The sequence below is a fragment of the Haliotis rufescens genome, unplaced genomic scaffold, assembly GCF_023055435.1.
Source record: "Haliotis rufescens isolate VD_foot unplaced genomic scaffold, xgHalRufe1.0.p SCAF_57, whole genome shotgun sequence".
Classification (NCBI taxonomy): domain Eukaryota; kingdom Metazoa; phylum Mollusca; class Gastropoda; order Lepetellida; family Haliotidae; genus Haliotis; species Haliotis rufescens.
Window position 1 is genome coordinate 1,342,136 of NW_025964301.1, and position 22,561 is coordinate 1,364,696.

At 43.1% G+C, this 22,561-nt stretch overlaps 2 protein-coding genes across 7 annotated transcripts in view; both read left to right on the forward strand.

Moving 5' to 3' along the window:
- LOC124137815 (GATOR complex protein Iml1-like) overlaps positions 1-22,561 on the forward strand; it is an 83,698-nt gene that overhangs the window by 53,242 nt on the left and 7,895 nt on the right. For 5 of the 6 annotated variants that reach the window (XR_007218597.1, XR_007218599.1, XR_007218598.1 and 2 more), the window contains 10 exons: positions 436-521; positions 617-791; positions 3,126-3,208; positions 7,006-7,123; positions 8,788-8,849; positions 10,171-10,251; positions 10,786-10,918; positions 11,929-12,034; positions 12,795-13,007; positions 16,258-16,284. Coding sequence is in view for 3 of the 6 variants with exons in the window: in XM_048385367.1 (XP_048241324.1) it covers positions 436-521; positions 617-791; positions 3,126-3,208; positions 7,006-7,123; positions 8,788-8,849; positions 10,171-10,251; positions 10,786-10,918; positions 11,929-12,034; positions 12,795-13,007; positions 16,258-16,284 (1,084 nt within the window). In the remaining 3 variants the exon portion in view is untranslated. The remainder of the gene's footprint in view (positions 1-435; positions 522-616; positions 792-3,125; positions 3,209-7,005; positions 7,124-8,787; positions 8,850-10,170; positions 10,252-10,785; positions 10,919-11,928; positions 12,035-12,794; positions 13,008-16,257; positions 16,285-22,561) is intronic. The other variant, XM_048385368.1, reaches the window with a different exon arrangement.
- Positions 1,603-2,902, forward strand: LOC125374449 (S-antigen protein-like). Its single transcript, XM_048385370.1, has one exon. It carries the CDS (start codon positions 1,662-1,664, stop codon positions 2,616-2,618), a length of 957 nt encoding a protein of 318 aa, XP_048241327.1. The 5' UTR covers positions 1,603-1,661; the 3' UTR covers positions 2,619-2,902.

The window sequence follows — 22,561 nt, forward strand, 5'->3', positions numbered from 1 at the left end:
GACCAATGATAGGGCCTGTATATAATTTTCCAAATCTTTTGATGGGGTTCAAACCATGTACCTTCTGATATAAGGTCGGACGCCTTGTCCAAATGATCAAAGAGGTAAACCCCATCAACAAGCTTAGATGTAAGGATGTCATATGTGGGATGACTCCACGCCCTGCTATTTTAGCTATGATCCACACTGATAGGCTACAAGACACAGTCAACCATGTCACCTGACGACCTGATGCTATTACTCATACTATCAATCACTGGTTTGTCCAGAAACAGGTATTACAGTCTGTTGTCATATAGCTAGAATACTGCAAAGACTGTGGTATTCACCAACGCTCAATGAATCAATGAACTGATTTCTAATTTGCTCGCTCACTCACTCACTCACTCACTCACTCACAATACGAAACTGCAGTGACACCGTTTCTGTTTGCAGGAAGAGTATTACCTCAGTATTGGCCGCATCTTCCACAAGTTGAACTTGACGGGCCCGACCATCACTGTGACCAGATACAGACCCAGGTGAGGAGGAGGTGGTGTTGCTGAGTTGCTTCCCTTGTCAGGATCTGATGGTTGTTAACACCTCACTAAACATTAACCCCTCCCCTGTGTTCCAGACACAACCAGCCCCAGCTGCACTTCAAGTACCAGTACCGGTTCCAGGCGCCAGACTCCTACTGCTACGACGTGTCGTGGACGGAGTTCAGCAACGAGAAGCTAGAGAACTATGTGTGGAATCACCTGGACCACTACATCTGTACCCGCGGGGAGGGCGACTTCGGACTCGTGGAGGTCAGGGACAAAGGGCTTGTGAGAGTCGGGGCATAGGACTCGTGGAGGTCAGGGGTATAGGGCTTGTGGAGGTCAGGGGCGTAGGGCTTGTGAGAGTCGGGGCATAGGACTCGTGGAGGTCAGGGGTATAGGACTCATGGAGGTCAGGGACATAGGGCCCATGGAGGTCAGGGGTATAGGGCTTGTGGAGGTCAGGGACAAAGGGCTTGTGAGAGTCGGGGGATAGGGCTCATGGAGGTCAGGGACATAGGGCTCATGGAGGTCAGGGACAAAGGGCTTGTGAGAGTCGGGGCATAGGGCTCATGGAGGTCAGGGGTATAGGGCTTGTGGAGGTCAGGGGCGTAGGGCTTGTGAGAGTCGGGGCATAGGACTCGTGGAGGTCAGGGGCGTAGGGCTCATGGAGGTCAGGGGCGTAGGGCTCATGGAGGTCAGGGACATAGGGCTCATGGAGGTCAGGGACATAGGTCTCATGGAGGTCAGGACCATAGGTCTCATGGAGGTCAGGACCATAAGTCTCATGGAGGCCAGGACCATAGGTTTCATGGAGGTCAGGACCATAGGTTTCATGGAGGTCATGGACATAAGTTTCATGAAAGCCAGGACCATAGGTCTCATGGAGGCCAGGACCATAGGTTTCGAGGAGGTCAGGACCATAGGTTTCATGGAGGTCATGGACATAGGTTTCATTGAGGCCAGGACCATAGGTCTCATGGAGGTCAGGACCATAGGTTTCATGGAGGTCATTGACATAGGTCTCATGGAGGTGAGGGGTATAGGGCTCATGGAGGTCATGGACATAGGTCTCATGTAGGTCATGGACATAGGTTTCATGGAGGTCAGGACCATAGGTTTCATGGAGGCCAGGACCATATGTCTGATGGAGGTCAGGACTATAGGTCTCATGGAGGTCAGGACAATAGGACTCATGGTGGTCAGGACTATAGGTCTCATGGTGGTCAGGACCATAGGTCTCATGGAGGTCAGGACTATAGGTCTCATGGAGGTCAGGACCATAGGACTCATGGTGGTCAGGACTTTAGGTCTCATGGAGGTCAGGACCATAGGTCTCATGGAGGTCAGGACCATAGGTCTGATGGTGGTCAGGACCATAGGTCTCATGGTGGTCAGGACTATAGGTCTCATGGAGGTCAGGACAATAGGACTCATGGTGGTCAGGACTATAGGTCTCATGGAGGTCAGGACCATAGGTCTCATGGAGGTCAGGACCATAAATCTCATGGAGGTCAGGACCATAGGTCTCATGGTGGTCAGGACTATAGGTCTCATGGAGGTCAGGACCATAGGTCTCATGGTGGTCAGGACCATAAGTCTCATGGAGGTCAGGACCATAGGTCTCATGGTGGTCAGGACCATAGGTCTCATGGAGGTCAGGACCATAGGTCTCATGATGGTCAGGACTATGGGTCTTATGGAGGTCAGGACCATAGGTCTCATGGAGGTCAGGACCATAGGTCTCATGGTGGTCAGGACTATAGGTCTCATGGAGGTCAGGACCATAGGTATCATGGTGGTCAGGACCAAAGGTCTCATGGTGGTCAGGACCATAGGTCTCATGGTGGTCAGGACCATAGGTCTCATGGTGGTCAGGACCAAAGGTCTCATAGAGGTCAGGACTATAGGTCTCATGGAGGTCAGGACCATAGGTCTCATGGTGGTCAGGACCAAATGTCTCATAGAGGTCAGTGCCATAGGTTTCACGGAAGTCATGGACATAAGGCTCGTGGAGGTCATTGCATAGGACTCATGGAGGTCAGTGCCATAAGTCTCATGAAGGTCATGGACATAGGACTTCTGGGGTGGATTTGAAGGGCATAGATCTTCTGGAGGTTGGGGGCATGGGGGTCTAGGCCATTGGACTTATGGAGGTCATGGACATAGGACTAGTGCAGGTCTGGGAAATATATCTTGTGGAGGTCATGGACATAGGACTAGTGCAGGTCTGGGAAATATATCTTGTGGAGGTCATGGACATAGGATCAGTGAAGGCCAGGGGCATAGGAATAGTGGTCTGGGGCATTCCAACAGAAACTGCCTCCCATTATTATCTTAACCTTAACCACTTTTGGATATGACAGAACATTAACCTGGAGACATTGACATGAATAATGGCCTCTATCAATGCAAAGTAGTACTCCTTAATAGGTGTTGTGTTTTGAGTTGAATAAGACGATTAATAAACATGACATATTATATTAAATGGCATTTATTGCAAAAATACTGACTGATATGTGAATTGAAAAACGAATTTTTTATTTTTTTAATTAAATCTTGAGTAAACTGTTTCTGATTGAGACCCTTCTTCTTCTGCTACAGTCACTCAAGTACTGGCGAAGTCGCTTTTTCCTGTTGCCCAGCAACAACTCTGCAACCAAGAAAATCATAGAGGGACATCATAGGTGAGTTGACACGTGATATGATGGGGAACACATGATGTCTGGAATATTGCCACAAGTCAGGTAAAATGTTGTGCACTTAATGCCATTGATCATTTTATGTGTCCCCCGCTGTGATATTGCTGGAATATTGCTAAAAGTGGCGTAAAACCATACTCACTCACTAATTTCATCAATAGTGAAGACTTCTTGTCTTCTAACTTATAAAATGAAACCATGTTTATCTGAACGGTTCCATACTCTGGTCTGGACCGCAGATTAACAGGGTCCAGATTGTCAAGGTTTCACAGTACCTACCTTTGCCTTTCTTTTGCCCTCATCTGAAAATATTGTGGTTGATACATGGACTTACATTATTATTTATTATGAGTTTATATAGCCCACATTCCAGTTTATAACTGCTCAAATACACTAAGACCAGGAGAGATTTTATTACTCAAGTCAATGGATCAGTGTGCACTTGATTTTCATTATCACCTCCATGGGGAGTATACAATCCAAGCCTGTGAGGCGGTAGATGGTTGACACTCATCCTACCAGGTACCCATTCACAGCTGGGGGTCGTTGAGAGTAGTTGGTCGTTGAGAGTAGTTGGTTGTTGTGAGTAGTTGGTCGTTGTGAGTAGTTGGTTGTCGAGAGTAGTTGGTCGTCGAGAGTAGTTGGTAGTTGTGAGTAGTTGAGTGTCGAGAGTAGTTGGTTGTTGTGAGTAGTTGGTCGTCGAGAGTAGTTGGTTGTCGAGAGTAGTTGGTCGTCGAGAGTAGTTGGTAGTTGTGAGTAGTTGGTCGTCGAGAGTAGTTGGTCGTTGAGAGTAGTTGGTTGTTGTGAGTAGTTGGTTGTTGTGAGTAGTTGGTCGTCGAGAGTAGTTGGTTGTCAAGAGTAGTTGGTCGTCAAGAGTAGTTGGTAGTTGTGAGTAGTTGGTCGTCGAGAGTAGTTGGTCGTTGAGAGTAGTTGGTTGTTGTGAGTAGTTGGTCGTCGAGAGTAGTTGGTTGTCAAGAGTAGTTGGTCGTCGAGAGTAGTTGGTAGTTGTGAGTAGTTGGTCGTCGAGAGTAGTTGGTAGTTGTGAGTAGTTGGTCGTCGAGAGTAGTTGGTCGTTGAGAGTAGTTGGTTGTTGTGAGTAGTTGGTCGTCGAGAGTAGTTGGTTGTCGAGAGTAGTTGGTCGTCGAGAGTAGTTGGTAGTTGTGAGTAGTTGGTCGTCGAGAGTAGTTGGTTGTTGTGAGTAGTTGGGTGTCGAGAGTAGTTGGTCGTCGAGAGTAGTTGGTCGTTGAGAGTAGTTGGTTGTTGTGAGTAGTTGGTCGTCGAGAGTAGTTGGTTGTCAAGAGTAGTTGGTTGTTGTGAGTAGTTGGTCGTCGAGAGTAGTTGGTTGTCGAGAGTAGTTGGTCGTCGAGAGTAGTTGGTAGTTGTGAGTAGTTGGTCGTCGAGAGTAGTTGGTCGTTGAGAGTAGTTGGTTGTTGTGAGTAGTTGGTCGTCGAGAGTAGTTGGTTGTCGAGAGTAGTTGGTCGTCGAGAGTAGTTGGTAGTTGTGAGTAGTTGGTCGTCGAGAGTAGTTGGTAGTTGTGAGTAGTTGGTCGTCGAGAGTAGTTGGTCGTTGAGAGTAGTTGGTTGTTGTGAGTAGTTGGTCGTCGAGAGTAGTTGGTCGTCGAGAGTAGTTGGTAGTTGTGAGTAGTTGGTCGTCGAGAGTAGTTGGTTGTTGTGAGTAGTTGGGTGTCGAGAGTAGTTGGTCGTCGAGAGTAGTTGGTCGTCGAGAGCAGTTGGTCATTGAGAGCAGTTGGTCATTGAGAGTAGTTGGTCGTCAAGAGTAGTTGGTCATCGAGAGTAGTTGGTCGTCGAGAGTAGTTGGTCATTGTGAGTAGTTGGTCGTCGAGAGTAGTTGGTCATTGGGAGTAGTTGGTCGTCGAGAGTAGTTGGTCGTCGTGAGTAGTTGGTCGTCGAGAGTAGTTGGTTGTTGAGAGTAGTTGGTCGTTGTGAGTAGTTGGTCATTGTGAGAAGTTGGTCGTTGGGAGTAGTTGGTCGTCGAGAGTAGTTGGTCGTCGAGAGTAGTTGGTCGTTGTGAGTAGTTGGTCGTCGAGAGTAGTTGGTTGTTGAGAGTAGTTGGTTGTTATGAGTAGTTGGTCGTTGTGAGAAGTTGGTCGTTGGGAGTAGTTGGTCATTGAGAGTAGTTGGTCGTTGAGAGTAGTTGGTCGTTGGGAGTAGTTGGTCATTTGACTGTCTGACAAGCTGGACTCCTGAGAGTATCTAGGGCAGTGTGGTCCTACATGTTACATGTTGTGTCTCTTGAGGAAATACACCTCAATTCACCCAGCATTGAATGGGTACCCGGAAGGATTAGATGGTTTATTTGTTTATTGTTTAACGCCGCACTCAGCAGCATTCCAGCTATTTGACGGCGGTCTGTAAATAACCAAGTCTGGTCCAGACAATCCAGTGATTAACATCATGAGCCTCGATCCACGCAATTGGGATATGATGACATGCATCACCCAAGTCAGCGAGCCTGACCACCTTATCTCGTTAGTCGCCTCTTACAACAAGCATAGTCGCCTTTTACAGTAAGAATGGGTTGCTGAAGACCTATTCTATGGTAATGTGATTGTAAGCCTTCTAGCATCTCACAGGCAGCATGAGTTGTATACTCCCCAGGGAGAAGGAAACTGGTCCATTTACTGGGGTAATAACATTGTAGAGCTGTGAGCATGCATCAGTGCATTATTATTATCCCTGCAATGAAGTGGTGGGTGCTGTCTGTCCTTCCCTCTGTCTGTCTGTCACATCTCTTTTCCAGAGCATAACTCGGAAACTGTTTAATATTTCGTTATGAAACTTTGCATATGCATAAAACACATGCTGAATTGGTGCCTTTTGATGTTTTGGTATTTCTACTAAGTGCATCGTGTGTGCAATGGGGGACAGGTTTCAGGCCTTAAAGTTGCGATTAAAAGGATCGCTAATGGGACCTAAAATTCAATTTGTCTACTGTCTAAAATTCAGAGGTAGCCAAATGACTACCTTGAAAAAAATCTTGTGGCGACTAAATCTATTGCTACACATCTGTAGATATAAAAATAAACACGTCTGCATCTAGTAACATAAACTGCATCATTGTTCGAGTCACTAATAACAAAACTCAAGTACAGTTTCCACTAATATACAATTTCAAGACTAGTGCTATGACATATACATGTAATAGTTATTTGATAAAAGATAATTTCAAATGCCTTTGGCTACCTACACAATTGGTTTGACTTCTTAATTTTGCCACTGGCTACCTGGAAAAAAATACTTTGTAAAAATTTAAACTTTGAGGCCTGAGTTTTCCCAGAAACTACTGAAGTGAAATGACTGAAACTTTACAGGCTTATCTAAGAGATACTTATTAAGACTAAGTTCAAAATTTGTGCCATAAATATATTCGTTATGTCCTATGCTACATGCTTTTCAACATTAACTTCATATTATTCACTACTATATTAACAAACAAATTTCTGATGCTGTTTTCTTGTTATTGTTATCATTGAGATTCCCTGGTACATGCAAAAATGGACCCGTGAAGAGTCCGGGGTAGAATAGGTCTTCAGCAACCCATACTTGCTGTAAAAGGTGACAATTCTTGTCGTAAAAGGCGACTAACAGGATCGGGTGGTCAAGCTCGCTGACTTGGTTGATACATGTCATCGATCCCAATTGCGTAGATCGATGCTCATGATGTCAATCACTGGATTGTCTGGTCCAGACTCGATTATTTTACAGACCGTCGTCATATAGCTGGAATATTGCAAACAAACATGCAATAATGTATATTGTCAGATGCGACATCTATGAGAAGAGGTCCGGACAGGAGGTAAAGACACTCATCTCAGGCTTCGTCCGCTACCTGGAGACTATCAACAAGCTCAAGCGCACCCACCAAGCTCGCAGGTCAAAGGTCAGTCAGTACCACCCCAACCGTCACATAGCTGGAATATTGCTAAGTGCAGCAGTAGACAAAAAACTCGGGGTGAAACGATACATCAAAGTTATGATACGATACGTATCATGATACCTAGGTCACGGTATGATACATTTCATGATACACATATTTTGAAACCTTTTGACTATAAATATTTTGCAGTAGGTATTTGTAACATGTATTCTTAGGAGTGAACTTGAAACGCTAATTACAATACACTTTGTGATATTTGACTAAAAAAATCAGTGGGGGGGTCACTAAATGAGTAGTAAGTAATTTATTTTTGAAAGTGTATTGTCGGGTATCAATACAGTAAAAGTTATCGTGTATTGTATCATCGCAAAGTCTCAAACCTGTGTCATCCATTACTGATTATTTCATGTGCTTAGTTGGTAATCAAAACAAAGTTAGGTGCTTGTATTTAGACTCAGATCTGAAATATATCAATCACTGGTTTGTCCAGACTGATTATTTACAGACCACCATCCACAAGCTGGAATATCCCTGCTACCTCGCAAGACAACAGATATGCAACCATATCATAAATATCACAGATTAGGAATAATATTTGTATTATGTGAGCAGTTGGCAAACATAATGCATTTTAATTCCTAACATTTGATATTTACGATAGGGAAGCACACTCGTTTTCATTAGCCCAGAAGCAATCACATCTCATTCGACAGAAATGCATATTGATTCCAAGTGAGGTCTGATATTGACTTGAGGTACTAAAAATAGAATCGAAATTAACCCGAAGTTTAAGCCAATCAAATGTCTAGCTATCATGGTTTGATATGTTAAATCAGCTTTTGCCTGTTTTGTATATTCTGAACTAAAAAAGGCTAGTGGTCATGAATATTTCGGGGGATATTTTTGTAGTGAAGATTTTCTTTAAATGTGTATATGTAAAAATAGTTAATTATCCCTATCATTTTTGTTCAGTATGTAATAAAACAATTGTAGATTTTATATGAGGTCAATGCTGCTTTTTCGGGTCCTTAAAAACAAATATTTATCTCCTAAAGTCTCGAACTGTATAGACTGTTATGCATACCATCTTCCCAAGGCAAGGGAGTTAACTGACTATAAAAGTCCAGTTTCCACCCTTGCTGAACGAGGTTGGAATTCCTGGGCTCGATTGTAGCGCCACCAGTGGTTATTACGAGTTATGTCCTTTCTTAACCTCTCCCATGGACCAATCAGATTCCACCTTTCGTATCACTTGCATTTGTTTCAAACAAAATGGCGGCCCCAGTCAAGACAATCTGATCCATAATCAAAATCTATATTGTGATGAAACGGGTCTTTCATCATAAAGTGCATTAAATCATGTGAGCACCTTGATTAAAAACACAAAAAGATTTAGAAAATATCTGTTGACACCAAGTTGGCGGTGGACATGCTTTGCAAATCCTGCAATCGACCGAAATCCGAAAAAACGAAACGAACTGGTTTTCGATTTCGTTGCACGACTTTGATTGGACTATGCATAGACTCATTAGTACAGCCAAAATGTAACTCCATAATACCAGCCTAGTTCGGCAAGGGTGGAAACTGGACTTTTATAGTTACTTAATTCTCTTGCCTCGTGAAGATGTATGCATACATGTGTGTATACTGACTGATGGCATTGACAGCTCCAGCCGGACGGGTCAGCCAGCAGTGGAGAGACCAGCCCCGGCAAGCAGGAGGCAGACAGGTGGGTGGGTGGGTGAGTGAGTGAGTGAGTGAATGTGTGAGGGAGGGAGGGAGGGAGTATTGCTTAGAGCCACATCAGCAATAGGCCACACACAGAGACCTGTAGAACATTAGTACTTTAGTAGTCAACTCTTGTTGAGTAGAAATAGATAACTAGAAACATCGGATATGTAGATACTGTTGTTGTGTCTGAACTTATCCATATTTACAGTCCTTTTGCTGCAAAATCGTACCAATGAAATGCAAAACAGATATAAATCCGACAGCAACAATTTGCCTCTGTCATGAAAGTTATTTATTTGTCCCTACCAACTCATCACCATAATTTCAGACATTGTCATGAAGTGTAGAAAACGTTGTTCAACAAACTATCATTTAATTCACGCTTCTGATTTAGACTTTTCATTTGACAGGATTTTATTACAGAAAAGGCAGTAGTAGGTTTGCCTGACGCATGCGAATTTCACGTGCGAATGTTGGGCTGTTCAGTTTACAGTGCAGTGCCCCTTGTAACAACCTGTATTAAAACACCAACAATTACATGATTGTTTGTTAAACAACTTTTTCTCTACTTCATGACAATGTCTGAAATGGACATAAAATGACTTTCACACCATTTAAGACATATTGTTGATTTCAGATAACTATCGCTGTGGGCAATTATTACTTCGAATACAGTATATATATATTTTTTGCATTTCATCGGTACGATTTTGCAGCAAATGGACTGTAGTTATCCCCGTTTTAAACTAGATAATTATAATCATCTTCAGAGAATATTTTCTTGGTCCCCTCAGTCAATATATACTACTCAAAATAAAACCTGATTTTTTTCATATAAGATGAAATCAAAAGTCATGAAAGATTAACTATGGTCATATGAACGAATTGGGTGTTCTTTTGAGAAGGATATATGGCCCCACTCTTTGCAGCTGTGTCAACGGCCAAAGTAGGATGATACGCTGGTTATTGTATGATGTTTGTTGTGAGTTATGTGTTTTAATTCATGAACACAAGTGACACAATTCTAATTTCTAACTCTGTGCTAAGAACCTTTGAGTCTACAAGCCTGAACCTGTCAGTTGACATCATTTTCAGGAGATCTCAGTGTTAAGGCTAAAAAAATAATAGTCTTGGTTTTCAGGCACCGCCCGCATCATCATAAAGTTTGCAGCACATTTCGTTTTTATTTCCATTTAAACAAAAAAATTAAAAATCCTTAAATATTCCAAGTCCAACGGTAGTCAAATATTTGAAATGTGGGTATTACCTATGGTAGTCACTTGTATCTGTGTGTGTATGGTGACTTGGGGCTGTTGCAGTCAGAAGGGCAGCACCAAGGAAGACGGTCTGTCTCGAGCCACCTCCGCAGCCAAGTTGATAGAGGCCTTCACAGATGCACAGTAAGTTGCTGAGGACTCATTTTGATGTTTGTTATTTAATGCCACACACAGCAATATTCCAGCTCTATGATGGCGGTCTGTAAATAGTCGAGTCTAAACCAGGCAATTAAATGATTGACATCATGAGCATCGATCTACACAATTGGGATACGGCAGGTACTTGTAGTTTATTTAAACCTCTATACCTGTTGAAGTAGGTCACTCTTTCATTAAAGTGAAACTTTGAACAGGGAATGTATTGACACCTGGCAACTAGAGTAGGGGGAACAGGTGGCCCAGTGGTTTAGGGTGCTGTACCTTGCTGTGCAGAGTTGCTTCCCTTATCCATGCAAGGATACAGTGATCATGGGTTTGAATCCCAGATTGGCCTGCATTATGATCCATGATCTTTCAACCCCATTCAAGCATATATAAGTTCTTATTGACTATGACCAGCATCACTTTGAACTTCCTCTCAAATCAAGCTGTAATGCCGTGATATAACTGAAGGGACATTAAACCCAACTCACTCACCTTTCTTTGTCATTGTTCTAGAACTGGTTTGGCCTTCCTGCCCAAGCAGCCCGGTCTGGCCATCAACACCTTCATCTCGGCGGAGGCAGTGTTGTGGTGCCAGATGAATGTGGCTGGCATTGAGACCACTAAGGATGCTGTGGACAAACTGCAGGTATGTCAGCTGTCTCACTGGGTTACACGCAAATTAGAGAACCACCTCCCTGGTGTAGTGGATAGAGGATCTGCCCAGAGAGCGCCTCTATGGTGAAGTGGATACAGCGTCTGACCGGAGACCACCTCCGTGGTGTAATGTATAGAGCGTCTGCCCAGAGAGCGCCTCTATGGTGAAGCGGATAGAGCGTCTGCCCGGGGACCACATCCGTGGTGTAGTGGATAGAGCGTCTGCCTAGAGACGGCCTCCGTGGTGTAGTGGATAGAGTGTCTGCCCAGAGACGGCCTCCGTGGTGTAGTGGATAGAGCGTCTGACCGGAGACCACCTCCGTAGTGTAATGTATAGAGTGTCTGCCCAGAGAGCGCCTCTATGGTGAAGCGGATAGAGCATCTGACCGGAGACCACCTCTGTGGTGTAATGGATAGAGCGTCTGCCCAGAGACGGCCTCCGTGGTGTAGTGGATAGAGTGTCTGCCCAGAGACGGCCTCCGTGGTGTAGTGGATAGAGCGTCTGCCCAGAGACGGCCTCCGTGGTGTAGTGGATAGAGCGTCTGCCCAGAGACGGCCTCCGTGGTGTAGTGGATAGAGCGTCTGCCCAGAGACGGCCTCCGTGGTGTAGTGGATAGAGCGTCTGCCCAGAGACGGCCTCCGTGGTGTAGTGGATAGAGCGTCTGCCCGGGGACCAACTCTGTGGTGTAGTGGATAGAGCGTCTGCTTGTGTGGTTTGTCCATTTTCAAAAGGTCACAGACCCCTGCCTATTTTGCAAACTTGTCACATCAAAACAGTTTGCTCAGTTGACTCAAGTTTTTGTGGATATACCTCTATGACATCATGTAATGTTCACAACAAAAGATTTCACTATTTAATACACAATTCCTTCTATACTAGGCTTAGAACTATCTATCAACCCTCATATTTCTTCAGTGACAACCTTTCCACATTTGACTATGCAGCTGCTTGTGTGGATGTGTATATTTGTATTGCTGTTATATTGCTTGTATCCCTTGCAGGAACTGGTGGATGATAAATTGATCCTCCATGCATCCGGTAACCCCAAACACAAGTTCATCTTCGGATTCTATCTGTACTTCATCCCGCCTGCTAAAGGGAAGCCTGGTGAGTCACACACGGGGTCACACTGGTTGATGGCATGGCTTTTTGTTTACTTTATCATTCACTGGATCGTCTGCTTCCAACTCGATTAGTGGGAGGCTGCCATCATTTACCGGTAGTTGAATATTGATAAGGTAATGTGAGGTGAAATTGGGTTTAACGTCGCCTCAAAGAATTATTGCACTTATATAGCGACGTGCATGTACGTGTGTGAGTGGCTGCTTGTACTAGTCTGGATTGAGGATGATTTATAGTGCTAGCTCACTGAGATACCATGCCGCAGTTTAACATGAATACTCCACTCAGACACAGTATACTGACTGCGAGCCGACCAGTCCTTGTTTTAGCCCCTTAATGCCGAGCGCCAGACAGGGTAACAACAAGTACCATCTTTTAACATCTTTTGGTATGACGCGGCCGGGGATGAATATTGATAAGCCTTAATAAAATAAAAGAACTGGTTCTCAGGAAATGTTTTTTGAAAATATAGTGCAGGCGGGCAGTGTCTTTTTTTTTAAATCTTTTTTTAAATTGGAAATAAAAACGAAACGTGCGGCCAACTTTGTGATGATGTGAGCGGTGCTTGAGATCCAGGTTTATTATTTTTTTGGACTTAAAGTGGTGTTAAACCCCACATGTACGCTCGCATGCACGCACACGCACACACAAGTTGGTAAAATTATTTCATCAGAACAGCGTGACTTCAGTTCAGTTTCTGTGTAGGGTTGACATGTCATACGTTTTTCTTCATTGTCTGTTCCAGACATTCTGAACCTGCCCAACACATCGTGCCCCTACAACATGTGCTTCCAGAACGAGTTCTGTGAGGTGACCGTGCTCCATGTTGATCAAGAAGCCCCGAAACGGGACACGTTCTACCTCCCGAGTGGCAACAGCCCGGAGCGAGAGTTCCAAGCCCACGTTGACTGGCGGGTCGAGTCTGACCTGAACAAGCAGGGCTGGGGACAACAGCTAGGTGAGTCGACCTGCTACAACCAACATGTGACCGGTACAACCAACATGTGACCGGTACAACCAACATGTGACCGGTACAACCAACATGTGACCGGTACAATCAAGAGGTGGAAAGCCAGTCATTGTTGAGACCATGGCTGCCAAATGTCCAAGACTTTTCAGGGGCCGTCGGGTAGCCTAGTGGTTAAAGTGTTCGCTTGTCACGCCGAAGACCCGGGTTTGATTCCCGACATGGGTACAATGTGTGAAGCCCATTTCTGGTGTCCCCCAGCCGTGATATTGCTGAAATATTGCTAAAAGTGGCGTAAAACCATATTCACTTACTCACTCCCAAACTTTTTATGTTTGTTATGAATTTTCTACTCAAATACAAAAATACCATTTCTACCTTAATTCACGCAAATAATATGCAAATCAATCAAAATAATCACTAAGAACTAAATTTTCATAGACTCTGGTATGAACACATCTTGTTTGTCAGTTAATATGAACAATTTTTTAAAGTTATTTTCCTAAATTCTGAGGTATTTTATCGTTTAAATTCAATGCAATAATGTTAAACTAAGCATCAAAGCCTCTCCCTCTGTATTGGCCCTATTATCAGTGATATACAGTTACCTCTACAACCCATAACATTAGTTATAAGTACCAGATAATTTACATGTGAATTGGGACATTTATAATTCCAATTTACAAATTTTTACTGACATTTGCTGCAGACTTGAGGCCAAATATTGGAATCAAAGCAGGTCTAGATCACCTGTTTTGTGTAAAATTGATAGTTAATTAAAAGTTAAGATGGCACCGGTATGTTGTTTTTAAGGTTGATAACTAGTTGTACAGCATGCAGTTTCAGTGCTATTAACAGCCATGTTTGTTTAACTTTTGATATCCATAATTTGTAAGTCTAGTCTCAATGAAAGTCAATTCTCATTCGTCACCACTCGCCTCTTTCCGTAACCTTCAAGAAGACACATCCCCCTATCGAAGAAAGTTATGAGCGAAAATATGACAATCCAATCAGAATGTGTGTATGACATCAAGAACTTCAATCAAAAAATCTCGAGGGATTAATTTTTTATTTTACCCATGTCTTGCATCTAATGATATACCCTAGGTACAGTTAAATGTGTTCAGTCACACTGTAAAAAATACTGTAAGTCACGATGTGTTTTAAATAACATCTGGAATATATATGACATGGGGGAAATATACGTGAATCGTTACGCAACGAGTTGACAATTCTTTTACTTATGTCCGTTTGCGCTTAGACGGAACCCAGTCGCAAATTGGCCACGAGAGGGGCACGAGTCACTATTCAGGTTGTCCCGGAATAACACGAGTTGGTCACAAATGAGACAATTCTGTCTCACGCAGTCCCTTCATAATCCAACCCTCTCATCTACAAATGAGATTGACTATTTCAAAATGTTTTGTGGACATGTTGGTTCCCAGAAATATCTGTAAGTGTGAAATATTCAGTCAGTCCATACTGATTAAGTTCTCCGTCATCTGGATGAAGGTGTGAACTACTGATGGTTGATTCATTCGTCGAGTTCATACGACATCTATTCAGATTGGCAATTATCAAGCCAAGTAATATTCAGTTCAATGCAATTTGAAAATGCCTGTTTGGTTGATCTGTTCATCGTCTGAACTAATTAATCCTGTCAGACACAAATATCCATGTTGTCTGAACCTGTCCTGTTCAGTCACAGTTACTGATGGCATCTGAAGCGTCTGTCACATCCCTGCCACTTGGACTAACATCAGTTTCCGACAGTATGTCTAATATCACCTTCATACAGACAGGAAAATATCCTCATCTGAACTATTCTGAATTAAAGCAACAAATACTCTTGTATGAACTGATATAAGCTTCATTCAACAACTAAATATCTTTGACTGAACTAGTCTGATTGAGAGATTTAGATAGATTAATACTTGTCTGAACTAGCAACTTCATTCAACAACTAAATATCTTTGCCTGAACTAGTCTGATTTAGACATTAATACTCGAGTCTGAACTAGGAACTTCATTCAGACAGGTAAATAACCATGTCATCTGAACTAATCTAATTCAGACAGGGTTTTATTTTAAATTTGAAACTAAATGCCCTGGCAAGTAATTGGGGAAACAAATGCTATTTTATTCAAAATTGGGATGTTCTGAAGTTATTTTCTAATTTTCAAAGGTATTTTAACATTTTATTTTGACATTGCACCTCTTCTTCTTAATTGGACCTACAGGGACAGGTGGCCCAGTAGTCTAAGGCACTGTGATTCGCTGTGCAGAGTTGCGTCACTTGGGCACGCCAAAAACCTTTGATTGTGGGTTCGAATACCAGTTCGCCCCGATTATGTTTCTAGGTTTGTCAGCACCATACCCGTGCTCTTGGGTCTCACCAAAGTGGTAAACGTCTGACACCTGCATCACTTCAGGCTTTCCTCCCACATTAAGCCGACACGCCGTGATATAACTGGAAGACTGTTAAAAGTGGCGTTAAACCCAACTCACTCACTCTATTTATTGGACCTGCTTTCAGTGAAATACAAGTCGACCTAGTTTTTACCATCAGCATTAGAAAATGGCACTAGTCCTATAGTCGTTGCCCAACTGCCCAATAGTTAAGGTATCATTAGGACTAATAGAAATTCACCTTTTTGCCAAGGTTTTGCTATATGTTAAACACCCGTGAAGATTCCGGGGTAGAATAGGTCTTCAGCAACCCATGCTTGCCGTAAAAGGTGACTGTGCTTGTCGTAAAAGGCGACTAACGAGATCGGGTGGTCAGGCTCGCTGACTTGGTTGTCATCGATCCCAATTGCGTGGATCGATGCTCATGATATTGATCACTGGATTGTCTGGTCCAGACTCGATTATTTACAGACCGCCGTCATATAGCTGGAATATTGCTGAGTGCGGCGTTAAACAACAAACAAACAACAAGCAAGCTGTATGTTATCATTACAAGGACTAGTGGACTAAAACAGTTTGTTTCTAACGCTGGCCATATCAACATGCTGCAGACTTGAGGCCGAATATCAGCCTCTGAGCAAGTCTAGATAAATCCCTGACAGGTTAATACCTTCTAAACTATTAAGTTCATGCAGGTAAATGTCTTTGTCATCTTGTTGTCTGATTTAATGTCCGGTTCAAACAGAAATATCTTAGACGTGTTGTATTGTTTGACCTAATGCTGATTGTGTGGTGATGTTCAACTGTGTGATCATTAAGCTGTTGTTTGCAGGCAAGTTGAACATTTGTGCTCAGAAAGGTAAGCATTATCTAATCGGGAGGGTAAGCTAACTCACACCTTTACTTACATGGTGTCTAGACACGCTTACCTGTCTACCTGTCTAGCTGTCTAGCCACAGGATCTGTTTTATTGCACAACGGTATTGTTGTCTTTATCGTCCACTGTTGTGTTCCTAGTCTGAGGGAACTTGCATACTTTTTGTCCAATCCCTGGCTACACAATGTTACATGTTATATACTACTGAAAAGAAGTTAAAAACCACCGATTCTTTCATATTACTATAGTTAATCTGTCATTGTCTAGACTAAGTAAGAGACTAAGATTAAGTAATCTTAGATTAAGAATATTAATATGAATTTTTTTTTTTCTTTAACTTCTTTTCAGTATTATATATGTTAGAGCTGTTCTAGCTCCATGAGACAATTTGTTGATATCCCTTGATCTGTTTACAGATCCGATATTCCTAACACAATGGAAAAAGGAACACAAATTAAATTGGGAAAAATATTATTCCCTAGACTAACATCTAGTCTTTGAAATTAACCTATCTTACAGAAGAAAAACAGTTGTTAAATTATCTTTACAAAAATATAATATTAAGGAGCCCAGAGACTCTCTTCATCCTGATACTGCAGTAATCTAGACTTGCCAAACATTATAGACTTGCATGGGCTGTATAGGATATATTTGTGTCAGGGTCTGTATGACAGACTAATTATTCCCTTAAATGCAAACTTACATGTTTTCGCCCCAATAGATTTGCTAGATGATATTGTAAATACACAACATGGTCAATGATTGAAGAAAACTTTTTCGTTTGAAGTCTGTCTTTTTCCAGCATGTTCAGACATGTATGAAGGGAGGTTACTCTCATTCCGCACCATGTTACTCTATTCTGCATACAGAACATTAAACGAGCAAGGTTGGCTAATGAACATTGCAACACACACAATAGAAAAAACAAAGCGGGGATTGAAACTATGTTTTATTATATATTTTTGTTTTTATTTTCTGTAGTAAATTAATAACAAATCAACCCTCACGAATAGCCTCTTGTGACTAGGTATGTGAGAAAATATGTAAAAATATTGATCAAGACAAAGTAGACAATGAATGGGCGATGTCTGTTATCACCCAAAACTGGCTTCCACAGGCGATATCGATAAGTCCTTGCCAACCTTTGTGATGTTATCAGTTACTGTGATGTCACAATAAAAAAACAACAGTAATCTCATTGCCACTGAAGCAGGTTAGCTCTACTTTTTACACTCAAGACACATTTTTTTACATTACAATGTCAAAAGAGTTAGAAGAATGATTTTATAACCAATGTTATATTTGTGAAAACACTCTCTTTGTAAAGAACAGATTCTAGTACTTTTGGGGTTGAGTCATCTCCAGGATTCGAACCCACACTTCTCAGAGTGAGGCACCTCATCACCAGAGCACAACGTCAGTGATCTAACCCACTTTTCTTCCACAAAAATGAAAGTCCGACAACTTGGATTGCATTGTGTGTTCACAGCTTTCTGCCTAGAAGCCATGCCAATTTGCACTTCTCAGAGGGGTATGCAAAGTACATGATCTAGACTACCAGTTGTCAGACTTTCATTTTTGTGGGAGCCTCGGTGGCTGAGTGGGTTAGACGGACGGCACTCAACCCAAAACATACTAGAATTTGTACTAAACAAAGAGAGCGTTATCCCAAATATAACATTTGTTACATTTGATCACTTTCTAAATGGCAGCGTTTATTCAAAGAATGATTTGGGTTGATATGGAGAATCTCACCCAAGTGACTTTTGATGTCAAATATATCTACACGAGTCGATAAAAGTTTAATTCGGAGGCTTGCCGAGGAGTTTTAAACTTTATCGAAGAGTGTTGCTATATTTGATATCAAAAGACACAAGGGTGAGATTCTATTTATCATCCAACATCATTCTGCAAACTTTTTAAGTTTGTAGACAGTAATAAGTTTAAAGTGTAAAAAGCACTGCTAACAGCTTCAGTAGCAGAGCCATTAGTGATGTCATTTGATTGTGATGTCATGGTAACCAATGATGTCACAATGGTCTGCAAAGCATTGTGATGCAATTTCATTGCAGCGATATCTGCAGTGTAGATATCGCTTGATCTCACCCCGGGGGCACGGGTGGCCCAGTCGTCTAAGGCGCAGCGATTCGCTGTGCAGAGTTGCGTCCCTTGGACACGCCAGAAACCTATGATTGTGGGTTCGAATCCCGGTTCGCCCCGATTATGTTTCTAGGTTTGTCAGCACCAAACCCGTGCTCGTGGGTTTCACCGAAGTGGTAAATGTCTGAGACCTCCATCACTTCGGGCTTTCCTCCCACATTAAGCTGACACGCCGTGATATAACTGGAATACTGTTAAAGGCGGCGTAAAACCCAACTCACTCACTCACTCACTTGATCTCACCCAAGCGATATCTCCTGTGGGAGCTAGTTTTGGATGATAAAAGTAGAATCTCACCCTTGTGTCTTTTGATATAAAATATATCAAAATACACCCAGAAGAGATTCTCCCTATGTGTGGCAGCCTTACTCTGAAATTCAAGAATATTGACAGATGGAATGATTATATTAGCAGAGCATGGCAGGGGTAGGTGGAGTACTGCTGGTTGGAGGGTGCTAGTGTAGATGGTAGTGGCGATATAGAAGATGTAATAGACAGAGGAGATGCTACCCTAGTACACCTAGAAACATTGGGTATAGCCAAATATAATGCAATTTTTGAAAATGGGAGAGTCTATTTTTGGTGAAGGGTGTATGGACTACCATCTGACATTCATGACACTGCTTTAGGAAGGGTGCATTTTGGTGTGGTAGATTAGATCGTGTATGTTGTCAGGATATTAGCCATTTCTGTAAGTGCTTCAGGTTGATGGTTACACAGTAACAATGTGTGTTACTTCTGTGTCCATCAATGACAGTATCAGTTGTGTTGTGTTCTTTTTAGTAATGGCTTTTGCATAGGTGATGTTCATATGTGTATTTTGATGTAAAATATGAATGACGGTTAAGACAAATATTTAATACCCTGTCAATTCTTGTGTCTGTATGAATAGAAAAACAATAAATATTCTGATGATTTGTAGTGTTGTAGATGGGGATGGGTGGGATGGGGATAGGGTAGGATGGGGTAGGGATAGGTGGGTGGAGATAAGGAAGGAGGGGGTGGGGATAGGGAAGGAGGGGATGGGTGGAGATAGGGAATGAGGGGAGGGGTGAGGATAGGGAAGAAGGGGATAGGTGGGGATAGGGAAGGAGGGGAGGGGTGAGGATAGGGAAGGAGGGGATGGGTGGGGATAGGGAAGGAGGAGATAGGGAAGGAGGGGAGGGGTGAGGATAGGGAAGGAGGGGAGGGGTGAGGATAGGGAAGGAGGGGATGGGTGGGGATAGGGAAGGAGGGGAGGGGTGAGGATAGGGAAGGAGGGGATGGGTGGGGATAGGGAAGGAGGAGATAGGGAAGGAGGGGATAGGGAAGGAGGGGATGGTTGGGGATAGGGAAGGAGGAGATAGGGAAGGAGGGGATGGGTGAGGATAGGGAAGGAGGAGATAGGGAAGGAGGAGATAGGGAAGGAGGGGATGGGTGAGGATAGGGAAGGAGGAGATAGGGAAGGAGGGGATAGGGAAGGAGGGGATGGGTGGGGATAGGGAAGGAGGAGATAGGGAAGGAGGGGATGGGTGGGGATAGGGAAGGAGGAGATAGGGAAGGAGGGGATGGGTGGGGATAGGGAAGGAGGGGATGGGTGGGGATAGGGAAGGAGGAGATAGGGAAGGAGGGGATGGGTGAGGATAGGGTGGGTGGGGATAGGGAAGGAGGGGATTGTGGGGATAGGGAAGGAGGGGATAGGGTGGGTGGGGATAGGGAAGGAGGGGATTGGTTGGGATAGGGAAGGAGGGGGTGGGGATAGGGAAGGAGGGGATTGGTTGGGATAGGGAAGGAGGGGATGGGTGGGGATAGGGAAGGAAGGGGTGGGGATAGGAAAGGAGGGGATGGGTGGGGATTGGGAAGGAGGGGATGGGTGGGGATAGGGAAGGAGGAGATAGGGAAGGAGGGGGTGGGTGGGGATAGGGAAGGAGGGGATGGGTGGGGATAGGGAAGGAGGGGATGGGTGGGGATAGGGAAGGAGGGGATGGGTGGGGATAGGGAAGGAGGGGGTGGGGATAGGGAAGGAGGGGATGGGTGGGGATAGGGAAGGAGGGGATTGGTGGGGATAGGGAAGGAGGGGGTGGGGATAGGGAAGGAGGGGATGGGTGGGGATAGGGTAGGTGGGGGTGGAGATAGGGATGGGTGGAGATAGGGTGGGTGGGGATAGGGAAGGAGGGGATGGGTGGGAAAAGGGAAGGAGGGGAGGGGTGAGGATAGGGAAGAAGGGGATAGGTGGGGATAGGGAAGGAGGAGATAGGGATGGATGGGGATAGGGTGGGTGGGGATAGGGAAGGAGGGGATGGGTGGGGGTAATGGATATAGGTTTGATGAGATGGGGGAAGGATGGGAGTTGATTTGTGAGGTGGGGGTGCATTCGTCAAGATATTGGAATTGTCCATCAGCTATAGCTGGACTTGAATCTACCAGAGAATAAATTATCTGAAATGAATTCAGCCATTAACCACTCCTACACATAGATCTGTAAATTATGCACCAAGATTTTGTTTAGCATTTCTTCTGCATGGAGGATGTTGTGAGCGTCTTCAATGTTGGATGTATTTTTCTCATCTTTTTTAGTTGCAAGGATTTTTCTACAAAGCTTTGAAAATAGTTTAGACTATGTAAGCTTTTGACTTCTGCCCATGTATGTGTATCAGCCAATATATAAAAAATATTTTGATGTTTTCTGACTTTTCAAGAGGTTTTGTTTCTATCAATTCTAACAATATGGTGTTGACAATGTTTTGGGGATTTCAGTCTAATGCTTGCAATTCAATACATAAAGGTTTGGTAGTTAGTATGGGTTCTTCTTGTGATATCACCTCTTTGTCCTGGTTGTCTGTAATAACCCAGGGGCATGGGTGGCCCAGTCGTCAAAGGCGCTGTGATTCCCGTGCAGAGTTGCGTCCCTTGGACCCGCCAGAAACCTATGATTGTGGGGTCGAATCACGGTTCGCCCCGATTATGTTTCTAGGTTTGTCAGCACCATACCTGTGCTCGTGGGTTTCACCGAAGTGGTAAACATCTGAGACCTGCATCACTTCGGGCTTCCCCCCCCCCCCCCATTAAGCTGACGCTGCGATATAACTGGAATACTGTTAAAAGTGGCGTTAAACCCAACTCACTCACTCACTGTAATAACTCATCATGCAGTAGACATGAAAGCAACAGTTACACTACATCTGTGGTGTATTGTATCGCATGATCTAACTGTTTTTTACTTGGCACTGCACATTAACGTTGTTTGATTGACTTAGATTGACCGACAGGACTTTTTAGAGAAGTTCATGCATATTCATTCGTTCTGACTCATCTGATGAAAGGTCATTCTGATCTTTGTTCAGCAGTAATGAGAACTAAGATCTTTAAGAGATTGCTAAAAAATTAAATGTGAAAAAAATTGTCAGCGTTTGTTCTTCTGCAGACCGAAATCAGTGTTTAAAAAACACCCCTTCATGGTGTTACCGATGTAAAGAAATGATTAAAAAAGCCTGTAGAAAATCTGACTTAAAAACTCCCACCCAAAATTCTTTCTTTTTCTTTTCGACCTCTTTAACATTTTGGAGGAATCAAAAAGTTTTTAGAATTTTTTTCTTCGATGATCTACTGAAATTTGGGACCAAAAAAGTCCTAAATGATCTGTTAATGTTAAATGAATGTACAATATATACATATATTTCATTTACGTGAATAGAGCATTTAGGACTTCTAATATAATTTGTCTTAATGACTTGTGCACTAAATCTGTTTGTTGTTGTTATAACACTATATCCATGTTTGTTACATCCATGGAACAAATAGCACATCACCTACAGTCCATTTTGACACCGTATTTGACGTAATAAGCGCCCAGGGCACTTTCAAAATTAGAAACAGGGGGCCCTTATTAGAATAAAATGTTGAGTTGAAAGATAGTAAATTTTGTTGTTTATGCTGACAGCCTGAAATGATACAAAAGAAAAGTCTGTGCTTATTATACACGACAGATATATTTTCCAGAATTCAATTGCTCCTTATTAAGGGTACATATAACACACAAGTGTAATTATACACGAATAAATAAGTCTTATGTACATTGATCAATCGGAAGGAGTGCTAAATGGGAATGTTCACTAATATA

Excerpts from the sequence above, each read along its gene's own strand:
- LOC125374449 (XM_048385370.1), top strand. The coding sequence starts at position 1,662 with ATGTCTGATGGAGGTCAGGACTATAGGTCTCATGGAGGTCAGGACAAT.